Below are 16,716 nucleotides of genomic sequence, written 5' to 3'. Positions count from 1 at the left end.
GTGAGACTGGCTCCTAAGTACATTGGTCCATTTACAGTGAGTGAACACCTGGGCCCAGTCTCCTACCACCTAAGCATACTCTCCAATTTGAAGATACACAATACCTTTCACATTTCCTTGCTGAAACCTCTAGTAATCACTCCGTTTCACCACAAGCCACAAGAACCTCCAGACATCTCCTCAGAAGAAGACCAGGTCTACCAGGTCAAGGACATACTGGATGTAAGATGCAACCACAGGCATTGGGAATATCTGATTTCCTGGGAGGGATTTGGTCCAGAGGAGAACACCTGGGAGCCTGCCTCGAACATCTTGGACAAATCTCTCCTCCAACAATTCCACCGGACACATTCTGGCAAGCCTGGGTCTTCTGTGAGGGGGTGTAAAGGGAGGGTATTGTTGGGAACCCCACCTGCCTCGGCTGGCAATGATCCAGGGCTTCCCACCTCTCGGCATCGCATGACCTGGCACCGAATCGGCTGACAGCACCTCTCCCAGCCACCAAGGAAGTCTCCAACTTCCTCCTCATATGTGCTCCCCTAAGCGCGTGCGAGACTTGCTGGTACTTAAAGAGGCCGCAGCGGAAAACTTCGGCCCGGTTCCCGAAGATGAGATCATGACTCCTGACTATTTAAGCCCAGCTCAGCTTCCTGTTCTTCACCTTGGCAACAGGTCCTTCTTGTTTAAGTGCGTTGTTGCTGCATCCCTGAGTCCCTGCTTGTTCCAGTCCTTGAGCTCCGCTCCTCAGTGTGTCCTCCTGGCTCTGACCTCGGCTTGGCTTCCTGACTCCGTTTGCTTGCTGCCCGTCCTGACCTTTGGCTTGTCTTCTCATCTCTGCTTGTTCGCTGCCTGCCCTGACCTCTGGCCTGGTTCATCGTGATGCCTGTTCGCTGCCTGCCCCGACTCCTGGACTACCCACGGTCTCTCCTGAATGCCGCCTGCCTTGACCCAGACTTCCTGATGACACCTCATCATCTCCCTGGACTCCGCTCCACGAGGAGACCCGTGCCTAAGTCCTGCTGGCCCCGGTACCCAAGGGCTCAACCTGAGGGAATGAGGGCTGGTATAGGTGAAGCTCCAGCTGGGTCTACTGCACCAGTGCCTCCTCCCAGTGACGAGGACCACTGGGGGCCGTCCCTCGGTGTTGGTACCAACCCTCGTCTCGGTTCAAGGGTCCACACCCTTAACTGAAGATGAATAACCTGTAACCAGTATTTAGGAAGTCCAGTAAGAAGAAAACTGCAATCATCAACTGAAGTCAAAATAAAAACTTGAACATGGTTCTAAATTCATTCTTAGGAATAAAATATTGCATATGAATTAAGTCTTCATTTGCAAACTCCAGAATGGATAACTGAGCGCATGTGAGCTGTACAGGTCATGGAAAAATCAAATCAAAATCATAAATTTCGAACTGTTTCAGTAAATGAATGAAAGTACCATCAAACATTAATCCTGTACAATTCTCGGGGGGAGAATGATAGGAAATCCACAGTACTTCTACCTTTTGGACATTTAAAGCTAGTTGAGTGGCTAGCATTCAAGACATAATTTGGATCATACAGCAATCAATCTGTGACCACATATGTACAATGTCAGAAGAAAAAAATAGTTGAACATCATTAGCATACATTTTTTTAAAAATGATCAACTGAGTTAAAAGCTGAGCCAATGAACAAAGCTATACATTTAAAAAAAGAGATGCAGATAAAACTGATCCCTGTGGAACACACCCACCTTTAAGTCATACCTATCAGAAGTCTCCTGATTTATTTTCACCTGAAATTGTCTTCCAATCAAGAATGTGGTAAACCAAGATAAATCATATCCCCAAATCCCCAACAAACTCAATCCCTGAAGTAATAATGAAAGAGACAACATCAAAGGCTGCTGACGCCTATGAAAATGTTGCAATCACAGCTCATTTGGCATTAATCTAACGCAAATGATAATCAGAGACAGTGCTGGGTCCAAGTCGAAAGCCGTGTGATATGGAATAAGAACTCTCTGTTCAATTAAAAATTGTGTACACTGAGCCAACACCACTTTTTTGGAAGACCTTTGCAAAGGCAGAAATGTTGGAAATAAGTCTATAACTAGCACATTCCTCTACTGAAGATGCACTTTTTTTTACAACTGAATATACCATTGCCCTTTTAAAAGCATCAGAAAAGATGCCCTCTTGAAGAAAATGATTTACAATACAAACTAATCAGTTCAAAAAGTGTTGTTTTCCTATCTGCAAGATCCCCTACAGGGGAAGGGTCAAGCACACAGGACAAATGATTTCATATACCCAGCACTTGGTAGTGCCAGGCTCAAAGATAGTCCAGCTGGATATTATTTCATTACTATTAATGCTCGGTGTAGAAGAATTCTGAGAACTAGATTTAGATAACAAACCATCAACCTTATTTATACAGAACTTAGCAAACAATCGGTAGTCTGGATACTTGCGATTACAGTGCCCAATGTTTATAGGTCTGGTAAATGTTTTTATCAACTGAAATAATTTCTATGGCCTATTAAGAGACTTATTTAGTTAACTGGAGTAAAACTCCTCCTTCAGTGTGAGAAACAAATTCCTATAGGCCCTATGAACTTGCCAAAAAATCTTCACTCTTTTTACTGATCTTATGTTTTTTTGCCATTGATGTTCTTCCCAATAGACAGATTGCTTAGCCTCTATTAGTTTTTGGTTCAACCACAATGCAGAGCACTTAGGTCTCTTTATTTTCTGCCACTTAGATGGAGCAACTTCTTGCATGGTAAATGACAATGAAGAATTGAAAAAATCAACCAAGGTTTTAACATTTGACATATACCAGAAGGTTAACTTTTTCCAACCATACTTCATGAAATTCCTCCCAATCTAAAGGTTTACAAGACAATTTCCAGGCAACTGGATGAATTGTCATATTCTTCAAAAGAGGGATAGTAAACCGAAAATTAATTAGATGATGATCAGACCATAGAACAGAGCTATTAGTTACTCCTATTAGATCAAATTTCTTAAAATTGTCTGGTACCAGAACTGATTTAAAATATGACCACTTTTATGTGTAGGACTTAAAATAAATGTTATGAACTGTAGTGTGTATAAAAGCACTTGAAATATAGCAAAAAGACATTTTACAGAACATACATTCAAAAGGCTATCATCAGGGAGGTACGGTGATGCTGTAAATTTTTGACATACAAAATAGGACTACCAGGTCCAGGCTGACACAATTTTCTATGGGCAAAATTCACAATCTCGCCCGCCTCATTCCACCAGCACCATTTCTAATAGCAGCTGCACAGGGCATGGGAAACCAGGCTTCCATCCTGTTCCTTCATGACATTTTCCAAAAGAGGGTAAGGGGGACAGGCTGAGCATCTGGAATCATTCAGACTGCAGACCCAACATTTTTTTAATCTTACTTTTCTTTTTCTCTGTTTCATTTTCTAGAACAACCACTGATGGATTTAGAATTTTGTCTCCCTTAGGGACTTTTGGAGCTCTTACGCCCCCCTTCTCGCTTCCTCAATAATGTCGGGCAAAAAGGACTATAGGTCAAAGGCACAGCCTCTTCATTTCCTGCGACCGTTCCAAATTTTGCCTCCTGTGGCAAAATTTGGAAAATTCTTAAGCACATTGACAAATATTTCCCTCTTTTATTTTACATGATTAAAATACAGTCATTTTCCAGCCTATATAATTGATTTTTTTTCGATGGGTGAGGAAAAAACCATCAAAAGTATCTGTACAGGGAGGAGACCTCGGGAATATAGAAAATGGATTAAAAAAGAGAATAGCGAAATACCTCTATATCGCTCGATGCTGTGATCGCTGTTAGAGTATTGTGAGCATTTCTGATCGCCATATCTCAAAAACGATAGAGCGAAACTGGAAAAGATTCGGAGAGCAGCGACAAAAATGACAAAAGAACTGGAACGGTTCCTCTATAAGGAAAGATTACACAGGTTATGGTGCTTTAGCTTGGGGAAGAGTCGACCGAGAGGAAATACGATAGAGATCAGCAAAATCATGAATGGAGAGCAATGGTTAAAAAGCAAACAGTTGTTTATTCTTTCAAAAAATAAAAAGACAACAAAGGCATTCCGTGAAGTTCTTAATTAGCACATTCAAACCGAATGTGTGACAATACTTTTTCACTCAACGCACATCAAGAGCGTCTGACTCATGAAGTTTCAATTTAAACTAGAGAAGGCACTTAATGCGAGATCACTTCCAACGCCCAAGACAAGGATGTCAGGCATTAGAGAAAATATCAGTATTTCATCAGTTTATAAAGGAGGTTGCAAAGCTCTCTCCCCTTTCAGAATTCCCACAATCCACTCATCTCTTTCCAATTTGGAAATCAACGATTCTAAAGTCAAATAAAAGATGTGACGGGGTCGTCTTTTTCGTGTGCCTCTTTGCAGTTTTCAGCGGGGCTCTTTACCCAGCTAGAAAGCTTTGAAAATTGTCCTCATAACCTTTATTTACTCTCAGGAACAATATCAGGAATTATTTCTTCATGGAAAGGGTTGTGGATGAATGGAACATCCTCCAAGAAGAGGTGCTAAGGAGAAGAACGGTACTGGAACTCAAAGGGTGTGGGTCAAGCACAGAGAATCCCTAGTGATTGGAGGATGGAAATGAAAGCATGGGGTGACCGATGTTAACTTTAGGTGTAAGAATTCTGCATGGGAGTCACCTGCATGGAGCGGCAGGAACCACCCTGAGCAACTTGCTGGGCAGACTGGATGGAGCATTGGGTCTTTATCCGATATCATTAAATCTGTAATTAGGAACAGTGTTAAATTAAGAAATGTTCTTTCTGTGAAAAAGATGGATCTTGGGGTGGGGGGGGGGGGGGGGAGAGAAGAGTAAATTGGAATAACAGGTGGTCAGCATCTTCTCCAGGGAAGATTTGCTTGAGTCGAACACTAAATAAGAGATTTTATGGTTGACCGTTTGTGCTCATTTGGTAGTTTATTTTGGTTCATTCTTTCTTTCTCTGCTCTCTAATCTGTAGAAATAGGCACTGTTTAGTAATTTGGTCTCTTTTCCTCCCAGTGACTTTCTCCTCATGTATAAATGTCTTTGCCCTGGTATCTTTCTCCCTTAAACCCAGGCCCTGTTGCTTCTGCTGCTCCTGCTATACAGCAGATTGTACTGTCAATGTCCTCCGAACATTCCGAGCCCTTTCGGACCTGCTGCGAACAGCATGGAGCAGCAGGCCTGGCCTGAGGTAGAGGGCAATTGAGGACCTTGACACGAAGACAGGACAAAGGTACTGGAACCAGGCAGGAACTGCAGCAAGACTCAGGCACTGGAACCAGGCAGGAGCTGCAGCAAGACCCAGGCACTGGAACCAGGCAGGAACTGCAGCGAGACTAGGGTACTGGAACCAGGCAGGACCTGTAGCAGGACTCGGGTACGAAGACATCACAGAAGACACTTGGGCAGAAGGACAGTTGCACAGTCTCTCAGGGTGCCCTACTCAGCCCTGAGTCACAGACCACCTTGTCCCACTGCGCGCCCTACACAGCCCGAAGGCTGGTCATGGACCACAAGGAGAGCGGGACATGCGCAGGGAAGATCCAGGCGAGGAGGAACTCCGATGTCGGGACCAATGGCATCCAAAGCTCCAATGGCTGGCGGGAACAGAAGCTCCAGGGCGCAGGGACGGATCCCATCTGTTGGCCACTCCTAGGCCCAACAGGTCAGAAGGCCAGGAGCACAAACGTAGATGCAGGGAAGAACATCCGGGAAGGCAGAACATCTGGACGTAGAAGATCATGGCAGGACATCAGGACAAAGATCAGGACAGGAACATCAGGATACCTGGACGGGACATCTGAACGGAAAGACATCTGGACAGGACATCTGGACGGAACATCTAGACAGGAACCTCAGGCACGATGACAAGACGAAAGAACAGGAACTGAACAGGAACTCCATGGAGAAGACAAGAAGGCCTGATCCTCCAGAAGGATACCACTTCGATGCAAGACAACGAACAGACTGACGAAGGAGCCCTTTATAGGGCAGAAGCAGGAAGTCTACTTAGAGGTGGGGTCAGCCACACTTCCTGTGGCTGGCCCTTTAAGTCTAGCAGAGAGGCGCGGGCCAGCGCCTAAGGAGCAGCAGGAGAACAGTGCAAGACCGCGGACAGCGGCCTGCACTGACGTCGGATGCTGAAGCAGGAAGACTGAGCCTGGGCGCAGGCTCCGATGACGGCAGTGGCTCCAGCCGCTGCAGGAGGCCCAGGGGGCGGCTCCAGCTGCCACTCGAGCCCGGGGATGCGGCCTTAATGCCGCGAAGATGCCGGTGACGTCAGGGGCAGACTCGGCCCGCAGGGAGGAGCAGGAAGGTCGCGGTTCCAACTGCGGCAAAGTAGGAGATCCAGGGCGGCCTCCGGGCCGCATGGGCAAGGCTAGACCGCAGCTCCGGCCATGCAGGCAGGCCCGACGTCAGCGTCCATGCCGCGTCGGGTGAAGAAGGGCAGCCCAGGTGAGTAGTTCTGCTCGCGGGGGGCCCGCAGGCAGCGGGTCATAACATATATATACAGACATATATATATATATATATCCTGTGAGATAGTGTACCATCATTTAGCATCTACTTTAGTGTATAGGCTTTAGTGTAGAGGTTTTCTTCAGAGTAAGTACTATAGGAATGCCTTATGTACCTGACCAGTTTTCTCTTTGTGTTAGTCTTCATCTGTGCATGCACAAAGTATTATACCTTACTATTATTACTAATGATTTCTAGATATTCCCAGCATGGAACCCTCTTGTCAGCAACAAGTTAACCTGCATAAGTTTTAAAAAAAATAGACTTGGACAGAGAACAGGAAAAGAAGCCAGAGGAAGCAGCATGTTTGGTGGGCTCACAACTCCTCTGCCAACAACTCCACCCCAAAACACATACATGCCCCATATGCCACCAAAAAAAGAGTGCTGCCCAGGAGGGTCAGCAGAGTGCATCATACGTCCTGCTACCTGCAGAATACCAATCCCCACTTCCTCTCCAGAATGATTCATGATCCTTCCACTCCCTCACTGCCATTAGTCTGGGGTCTGGTTCATAGTTTAAACTATGCAGTACTACCATGTACCCCATGATTCAAGGCACCGGTGTGGATCTGGGCAGCACAGGAGAACAATGTGGCCCAAGTCACTACCACAATACATATCAGCCTGGAGGAATATTTTTTTGGGGGGGAGAGGGGAGGAATTGTTGAGGAGGGAAGCAGATTAACTGGGGTTTGTGAGAAGGAACTTGGAGAAGAGAGGATGATCAGCTGTGGCGGAGGGGGAGGGGAGTGAGGAGCTAGAGGGGTGATTGGGTTTGGCTGTAAAGAATGCCTTTGGAAATGTTTTGTTCTTCATGGAGAACACCTTTCCAATCCTGTTTTTCCTCTGTCTGCCTTTCTTGCTCTGGGTCAAGTTGCTGGGTCTGGGGGGGGGGGGTTGGAGCAGTAGCCAACATTCTGTAGCATCTAACTGCTTCCCACAGAAAACAATGGGCATTTTTGATGAGGAGTTTCATTCTCCAAAAATACTGACCCGATGTTTCTGGCTTTTGAGCTCATCCAAGATATTCCCATTTTCTTATTGTATGCCAAATTTGGTAACTTTCCATTCCTTCTTTGGAAAGCTATATTACCCAAGGAGACTGACAGACAGACAGACTCGGATCCCTTTTACATAAATTGGTCCAACATTCCATATGTTGGAAAGCATAAAAATATCTTTAGCCTGGATTCCAGATTATGTGGGTTCACAGTTCATTTGCTCAAACAGCCAGTGTAATGCACACCAGGTGGCAAAAAAAAAAATAACAAATTACATAATCCTCAGGGCAAAACTCCATTCCATTCTGTTATTCTCGTCCAAAAATGCAAATTGCACAGTTGGTGATGTTCTCAGCTTGGTTGCTTTATTAACAAAATCCATTAAACTGGATTTACACAAGGCTCAGTGCTTTCACTGATCTTCAAACAAGAAGTCTCTCCAGACACTGTATAATATTCACAAAACATCATACTTCCTTGCCTACAGGCTTCCAGAATAGAAGCAACTTCGGGAATGCTTCCCTCAACAATAACAATACTGCTGAAGCTCTCTAAATTCTCCTCAGGCTGTTTGTCCAGACCTTGGCTTCTTCAGACAAGAACCTTGTCCCGTATTAAGGGGTTCTTGCTGACACCACAAGTTTCACCAGGAATTCTTACCCATAGAACAGCTTCCCCACGAGATGGTAGCACCAGGAACCGTCTCTACAGTGTATACAAAAAAGCATGGGATAAGCAGGGAGGAACTCTGAAGGAGTGGTAGGGATTGTGAGTTGAGCAGTTGGTGTGGATGGCCAGGCCATCATGTTTCTAATATACAGGATTCAGACAACCTCATTCTATTGCTTCCGAAGATACCTCAGCTTCCTCATCTCTGGCTCACAACGCTCCTTACAAGACCAACCACAGGTAGTATAGGAATTGTGCAGCAAAAATAATTATTGAGACAGACCTACCATCAAGGACACAAGGCCAGAAGAAAAGGGTAAAGGCAACAATCCCTTCTTAGAAACAAAAACATATGGAGATTAAACTAAAATTACTTCATGCTGTTAGATGAGTACTTCAAAGGAGAAAAATTCAAAACTTCAAGCCGAAATAAAATAGTTATGGAGAAATTTAAATAAGGATCTCTTAGTACACAGCAGAGAAGCAAAATGGCTACCAGCACATGGAAAAGACAAATATCAAAACTGAAATAACAAGAAAAGAGCTGGAAACCAGGTTAAAAAGAGCCCCACACAGCAGAAATCCTGGCCTGATGGCATATCCTACTTTTCGCATGTCATCATCAAAAACTGGCAAACTACAAAAATCAATTCATCTAACACCACAATGGCTGACAACAGGAAGAACAGTTCCCCTGCCAAAGGGAAACCCATGTATCATCCCCAAAAACTATCCAACAATAACTTGCCTACCTACAATCTACAGGCTGTTTACTACAATAGATGCAGATAGAATATATGATCACATAGCCTTTAATAACATCTCGGCAACAGAACAGAAGGGCAATGAAAGAAGAGCAGGTGAAAGCGAGGACCAGATGATGCAGAATAAAGCTTTCATGGCCAGGTGTTATGAACCCTTCTGTAGCGGTGCTACGGGAGGCTCCTTACCTCTTCCTGGAGGCCGCTCCAAGCCAGGGTCTCACCTGCGATCTATCCAGGATTTGCTCCAGGGCCTGGGAGGCCTCAATGTCCGTGGGGCCTGCCTGAGGCTGATTGTGTTTGCATGGACTTCCTGGTGTGAGCCACGCCCTTCCCCTAGGGGCCGGCCCGCAGCACTTCTCCATAGTTATAGGGCCAGCTAGGTGTGGACCTGCCAAACTCCTCCCAGGGAGTCGCCGGTCTGCAGCCCTATAAAAGGACTTCAACTTCATTCTGTCTTTGCCTTGCATCAGCGTGAGTTCCCTCTGGAGGCTCCTGCCTGCCAGAGTCTTGTAAGGTCTTCTGTTCTTCGTGGAGCTCCTTGTCTCGTCTGCCTTCGTACCACGTCTTCGTGTCTTGATGTTTTGCCTGAGGTCCCTGACCATGTCCTGATGTTCCGCCATGATCTTCCTCATCCTATTGTGTCTGCCTGCCAGGATGTTCTTCTCTGCGTCTTCGTCATGAGCTCCAGGCCTTCTGACCTGTTGGGCCTAGGAGTGGCCAACAGATGGGATCCGTCCCTGCGCCCTGGAGCGTCTGTTCCCGCCAGCCTTGGGGGAAGCTTCGGATGACACTGGCTTCATCATTGGAGTTCCTCCTTGCCTGGGTCTGTCCTGCGCTCGTCCAATTCTCAGTAGTGGGACAGGGTGGTCCATGACCAGCCCATTAGGTCCGCCCGTGAAGGTGGGCTGTGTAGGGCGCCCTGAGAGACAGTGCCAATGTCCTCCTGCTTTATGTCTTGCCCTGTTTGGATCAAGTTCCTCGTCATGCTTGTGATGCCGTCGCATCAGCCCAGTCTTGTCCGAGATGCCATCGCATCAGTCATAGTCCTATCTACGTGTCAAGGCCTCCGTCTGCCCTCAACCTCAAGCCAGACCTGCTGCTCCAATGCCGATCAAGCAGCAGGTCCGAAAGGACTCGGAACAGTCGGAGGACCGTTCCCCTACCAACATCAACATCACATATTGTTGGCTCTGGGAGCTTGCAGGCCTGGCAGAGGGTAAGACCGTGTTTAGCCATGCTGGGACACGCCGTCACCCCTCGGTTCGGCCCTGGATTCATCTGGGGTCGGGCTGAGGCCCAAGGGCACATACAACACCCCAGTCTCAACAGCCAGGTATGAGAAAGATCAAATCCTTAGTAAAGTATGGATTGACTATAAGAAAACTTTCAATAAATTTCTTTGAAATGTACAGAGTAAGCCCTGGATTGATCAAAATCATCACATTCACCATGAAAATGTGAAGATTACACACTGTCTGAATTATGGACAATTTGTCGTTCCTAACATCTAGATCCAGTGAGGAATATTTCAGAGATGGGACTCCCTATCACTAGTCTCGCTTTCCCTGGCCCTGAATCCACTAGTACTCTCATAAACTCTTTGGACTATGGATTTAGCTTTAACCTTAGAGATGCCAAGGACCCAGGGATAGCATCCACCTTATTTGAAGAAGACTTGAAGTTTTATAGTTTCTGTGATCATCATTTAGCTAAACATTTCTAAGTAGTGAAGAGCTTTTCAGATGACATCAGGATGATTTATGGCCTGGACAAATGGGCTAAGGAAACCTTCCTGAAAGGAAAACTAAACAAAACTGAAAACATTTCTCTGACTGTAGACTGCAATATAAAATAACTTGAGCAGGAAGGTGTACGTAAATATCTAGTAGAGGGAGGTACATCAATCCAGCACAAATCACTGAAAGAAAGATTAGCAAGGAGTACTCTCTCCTATCTGTTACCCCATACAGTCACCCCATTCATCCCGTCTCACCAATCACCACTCCAATCAGTCTCTCTCCCTCCTGTCACTCCATATAGCCACCCCAGTCACTCCCCTTCTCACCAGTCACCCCCACCCCTCACACACACACCAGGCTGCCTCTCTCTCACCAGTCACCACCCCACCAGACTCTCTCCCACCCACTACCTCATACAATTCACCACAGTCACTTCCCCTCTCACCAGTTACCACCCCCCCAACCCAAGCACAAAGACAGACACCAGGGGATTTAAAAGTATGCATGTACCAAAATGCCAGGACCCCCTTTCCTAAAATACAAAGGGACTGGAAAATTCGAAATATGCATTTGCATTACTTTTGCATTTGCTGATTAGAACTTGATGGTATTAAATATTTATTACATCAATTGTTTGCTTACATTTATTACCAGGCACTGGCCATCCCCCCACAAATCCCACCTTGCAACCTTGGCAACACAAACAAGTAACTACGGGTATGCATAACCATAACTTTAGCTAACAAAGTGCTCCCCCATTTGACACTTTTTAACTGATTGCTAACTTTTTCAGTTAGTACACACTAAGTCCAATTAGTGCACACTAACATGAAATACAAATTTTTATGAAATTTTGTGTGTGTGTGTGTGTGTGTGGGAGGGGGGGGGGGGGGTCATGGTGCTCCGGAAAAGAGACGAAATAGACAGTTTCATTGCCATTATCTATTTTGTTTAAACAAATGATGCACATCTCTATTTCTAACAAGGAAGTATTTTATGATGGGCCTGGATAATAAACTTGACTTGCTTTGAAACCTAATGAAGCTTTGGGAGTAATTTTCATAAAGGACATCTACATGTAAAACAGTGTCTTATGTGCAAAAGTGGTCTTTTACAAAATGGTCCACCCAATATTAGGAGACACTTATTTGCCTATGGCATGCTCACCTGTAAGTTTTACCTGGACTGAGCAGAACTGCTCCTGCAGCAAAATCAATTTTGCAAATGTTTTACAGGTGTAACCTGTGCGGGGTATATTTATTATCGAGTGGGATAATTAACTCAGGAGAAGGGTAATTTACAAACAGCACACCTAAGAAAGTTGGTTAAAAAAAACTCAGTTACACCAATTTTAAAGTGGATTTTCCCGGGATGCTTTGAAAATTGTTGTGGCTGTGCCGGTTTTCTTCTGCAGGCTGATTGAAAATTATCCTCCGGATTAACTGACTTGGTAACCCTCAAATATTTTATAGATATAAATTCCACCCATGGTCCTTGTGACAGTGACCCTGGTTGGCTCTCCATCCTAGCAAGTAAATTGTATCTCCCGGTACATCCTGTGACTCCACTGTGGTTGATGTTCCAAATTAGCAGGAGAGTAGGAACATTTTGTAGCTACCTCGTAGAGTTAGTCCGCCCTCTGTCTGTCTTCGGGAAGCAGACAGTAAAGACATTTGCTCCTTGCCCCTCCCTGCTCCCCCATCCTTTCCCTAAACCACACAAACACGGGCATGCACATCATGAAGGAGCAGGGATTTGCTGTTGCAATGGATGAAAACGAGAATTATTAACTGTTCACATCCTGCAGTCCCCAGAGCCGGAGCCTGGCCACCTGTCCCGAGAAACCCAGCGGACGGGAACATTTTTCTAAAGTTCCAGAAATACAGAGAATGGGTTCTAGCCAGATGGAGCACACTACTTGCACATCAGTGACAACGAACACAACGAGACATTTTTAATGGCAAAAAAAAAAAAAAAAAAGATTGTTTCTGCAGGCTGAGAGAGTTCGCCTTCCCATTTATTTCCCCCCTCGGGCGTTCACTAACCTTTCGGGTTTCCTCCGAAGTCTTCCACAGCAGACATGCCCAGAAGCTGCTCGCAGGTTGCTGGCTGCAGCCGGTGTCCAGGGCTCAGAGCACAAGGCTAGGGGGGGATGGGCTGGAGAGAGACTGCGGCTTCCTTTAGCAATTCCACACAAACATCCTCCAGGGCTCATTGTATTCCAGCGAAGAGACTCGTACTCAGGATGCCGAGAGGAAGTGACCTGGAATTGTTTTCTACATGATTGTGTGCAAAGAGAGTACTAGGCATGCCTGGCTGTGCCTGCGCTGCTCAGCGGTTTGTACTGTCCTTCAAGGGGGGATTAGAGAGACACAGATTAGATGTATATTCATTACTGATGGAGCCTCTCTGTTTCCAGAGCTGAGGAAAAAGCAACTCGACATGGGAGTGGCTTCTAAGCATCCCACACTGCAGTTGGTTCCGATAATGGTGCATCAATAGAGGTCAAAAAAAAAAAAAAACAGCAAGATGAGAGAGGGAAGGGGGGAGTGGTGTTGGAGGGTATGGGATTATAGTGAGGATAACCAAGGAAGAACTATCTATATCAAGAAAGTCTTAGATAAACAATAGGAGGCTAGCAGCTGAGGGTGACTAAGCCAGGATAACAAGATAAGAGCAAATAGTCAGGGAGGGGCCATGGAAAGGTGACCAGCAAGGGACAGGGACCAGGGAGGGACAATGAGAGGGAGACCAGGCCAGGGTGCGAAAACTCATATTAACATAGTATATTACAGCAGATAAAGACCCAATGGTCCATCCAGTTTGCCCAGCAAGTTGTTTAGGCTAGTAACTATCCCTCCTTGTAGGTTACCCCACCTTGTCCTCTGTTAAGGGTAGTAACTGCCGCTCCATGCATTCAGAAATGTTACACCTAAAGCTAACAAAGGTCCCCCTTTTCTTCATTTCCAACCTCCAATCACTAGGGGAACCTCCCATGCCCTTTTGAATTCCATTACTTGTACTTGTCTTCGGCACCTCTTCCGGGAGGGCAATCCCCATGCATCCACCATCTTTTCCATGATGAAATATTTCCTGACATTGTTCCAGAGTCTGCCCCCTTGGAGTTTCAGATCACGAGCCCCTGGTTCTACAGCTTCTTTCTATCAGGAAAAGTTTGATTCTTGTGCGCTGTTTATACCTTTAAGGTATTTAAAAGTCTGTATCATATCTCCCCCTCTTTCTTCTCTCCTCCAGGGTATACATATTTAGGTCCCTCCTGTCGCATCTCAAAACTGTTTTGGTACAGACCCCCATATGATTTTAGTTGAGGCCAGGAAAGGAGAGTGAGGACAGGTGCTTCCATTAGACAAACTAGGTGGTTACCTAGAGCAACAAAATCCCACCGGCCAGAGGCCAAGGGGTTGCTTTGCCAGAGCTAATATTGCCAATGAAGGGTGCGCTGTTCTGGAGCCGCTGCCACCATTAAAAGAAAGTGCTGTGCTGGAGCCGCTGCCACCAATAAAAGGAAGTGCTGCGCTGGAGCCGCTGCACTTCCTTTTATTGGCGGCAGTGGCAGGAAGTGCTGCGCTGGAGCCACTGCCGCCAATAAAAGGAAGTGTTGCGCTGGAGCTACTGCCACCTATAAAAGGAAGGGATGCGCTGGAGCCGCTGCACTTCCTTTTATTGGCAGCAGTGGCAGGAAGTGCTGCGCTGGAGCCATTGCCACCAATAAAAGGAAGTGTTGCACTGGAGCCACTGCCGCCAATAAAAGGAAGTGCTGCGCTGGAGCCACTGCCGCCAATAACAGGAAGTGCTGCACTGGAGCCGCTGCACTTCCTTTTATTAGCGGCAGTGGCAGGAAGTGCTGCGCTGGAGCCATTGCCACCAATAAAAGGAAGTGCTGCGCTGGAGCCACTGCCGCCAATAAAAGGAAGTGCTGCACTGGAGCCGCTGCACTTCCTTTTATTAGCGGCAGTGGCAGGAAGTGCTGCGCTGGAGACACTGCCACCAATAACAGGAAGTGCTGCGCTGGAGACACTGCCACCAATAACAGGAAGTGCTGCGCTGGAGCTGCTGCCACCAATAACAGGAAGGGCTGCGCTGGAGCTGCTGCACTTCCTTTTATTAGCGGCAGTGGCAGGAAGTGCTGCGCTGGAGACACTGCCACCAATAACAGGAAGTGCTGCGCTGGAGACACTGCCACCAATAACAGGAAGTGCTGCACTGGAGCCGCTGCACTTCCTTTTATTAGCGGCAGTGGCAGGAAGTGCTGCGCTGGAGACACTGCCACCAATAACAGGAAGTGCTGCGCTGGAGCTGCTGCCACCAATAACAGGAAGGGCTGCGCTGGAGCTGCTGCACTTCCTTTTATTAGCGGCAGTGGCAGGAAGTGCTGCGCTGGAGACACTGCCACCAATAACAGGAAGTGCTGCACTGGAGCTGCTGCACTTCCTTTTATTAGCGGCAGTGGCAGGAAGTGCTGCGCTGGAGACACTGCCACCAATAACAGGAAGTGCTGCACTGGAGCCGCTGCACTTCCTTTTATTAGCGGCAGTGGCAGGAAGTGCTGCGCTGGAGACACTGCCACCAATAACAGGAAGTGCTGCGCTGGAGCTGCTGCCACCAATAACAGGAAGTGCTGCGCTGGAGCTGCCGCCATTCGGTAAAGTTGGAGAAGGGGGGGTGCATGAGCAAAGCTACACCTAGGGCGCCAAATACTCTTACCCCAGCCCTGGGGAAGAGTGACAGGGAAAGGCATTATGAGAGGAGCAGCAGGCAGGTGACCGAATTGTGAAAAAGGATAATATCCCCCTGGTTTTCTTCCCATCCTGCTCCTAGTGGCCAAGGAAGAAATCATGCAGGAAAAAGATGATGATTCAACCCAATAAAATGTAGTGCAATGCTAAAGCTGCTTTTGTATAGCTTTCATTCTCTGTTTTATTTTTGTTCTGCTAGTACAATACTTTTTTCCTTAGCTAATTTCTCTAGTGATTTCATGCATGTTACATAATAGTCTTTATAGCTGCATTGCACAATATGCCACAAAACAAAATGAAAAATATTTTAAAGTTCTATCTGTCGGAGCCATATCTAAAAGAGAGTAGTCACTCATCATAGTTTTCTATATTTCTTTCCAGTTTCCTCTGAAATGTTTATATTTGTAATCTTAGAGTACATTTTATTTTTTGCTTGGCAAGTCTTCTTAAGGCCTTTGGTTGTAGTACTTCCTTCTCAACTTCTGCCAAGTATAGCTGTGCTATCCTTAAAGCATTCTTCTGATCCTTACTGAGTCACCAAGTGAAATTCACAATCCATAATGCATGAATGGCAGCAGGGCTATAACTTGAAGAGACTTGAGAAGTGCACTGAGAGTCATATTTAAATTGAACCCTCAAAAAAATAATGCTGTTTCCCTTTCCTCTTCATCACCTTACTACACCCTTGCAAGATTTCCCAGGCACCTCAGGTCTCCTTATTTGTGGAGGGTTGGAGTCTCCTCCAAGACCAATGTATTACCTTTAAGTTTCTTTTTTTTCTAATGATGGGAAAAAAAGGAAAGAAAGCCAAGTCTTAAGCTGTGCCTTTGGTTGGGCCTATGGACTCTTGGCTGGTCAGCCCAACGAGATATCTACTGGGGTAGCTATAGGAGAGATGCAAGTGAAAGAGGTAATAGCATCACCTCCAAGCAGCGAGATTTCTCCCAGCCCCGAGTTCTGGATCCTGCCACCTCTTCCTGAGGGTTTCCTTTGTGCTGATGGCAAACCCAGCAGCATTTCCAGTTCCAATGTGCAACAGGGAGGCTGAGGTCGGAGGTCTTGCTGCTGAGGATCTCTCCAGAGAGAGGCTGGAGATGCGCGTTTGCATTCCAGAACATCGAGGTTCTTCTGTTCAGCCTCCCCTCTCAGGTGGTCATCAGGGAAAGTTGCTGGGAAAGATGAGAACTGCGGATCAGTTCCTCAAAGTTGGCCACAG

General features: G+C 46.3%; 1 protein-coding gene across 2 annotated transcripts in view; it reads right to left on the bottom strand.

Annotated features, from left to right (window-relative positions):
* The window catches only part of EXOC3L1 (exocyst complex component 3 like 1), a 133,614-nt gene extending 120,622 nt beyond the window's left edge, over nucleotides 1-12,992 (bottom strand). For both annotated transcript variants that reach the window (XM_029608762.1, XM_029608763.1), the window contains exon 1: nucleotides 12,789-12,992. In XM_029608762.1, coding sequence (XP_029464622.1) covers nucleotides 12,789-12,825 — 37 coding nt within the window. In that variant the 5' untranslated portion in view covers nucleotides 12,826-12,992. The remainder of the gene's footprint in view (nucleotides 1-12,788) is intronic.
* Nucleotides 12,993-16,716: the final 3,724 nt, after the last annotated feature.

The sequence above is a fragment of the Rhinatrema bivittatum genome, chromosome 7 (assembly GCF_901001135.1).
Source record: "Rhinatrema bivittatum chromosome 7, aRhiBiv1.1, whole genome shotgun sequence".
Classification (NCBI taxonomy): domain Eukaryota; kingdom Metazoa; phylum Chordata; class Amphibia; order Gymnophiona; family Rhinatrematidae; genus Rhinatrema; species Rhinatrema bivittatum.
The sequence above is the reverse complement of the archived record's forward strand: the minus strand, read 5'-3'. Positions and strand labels throughout refer to the sequence as shown.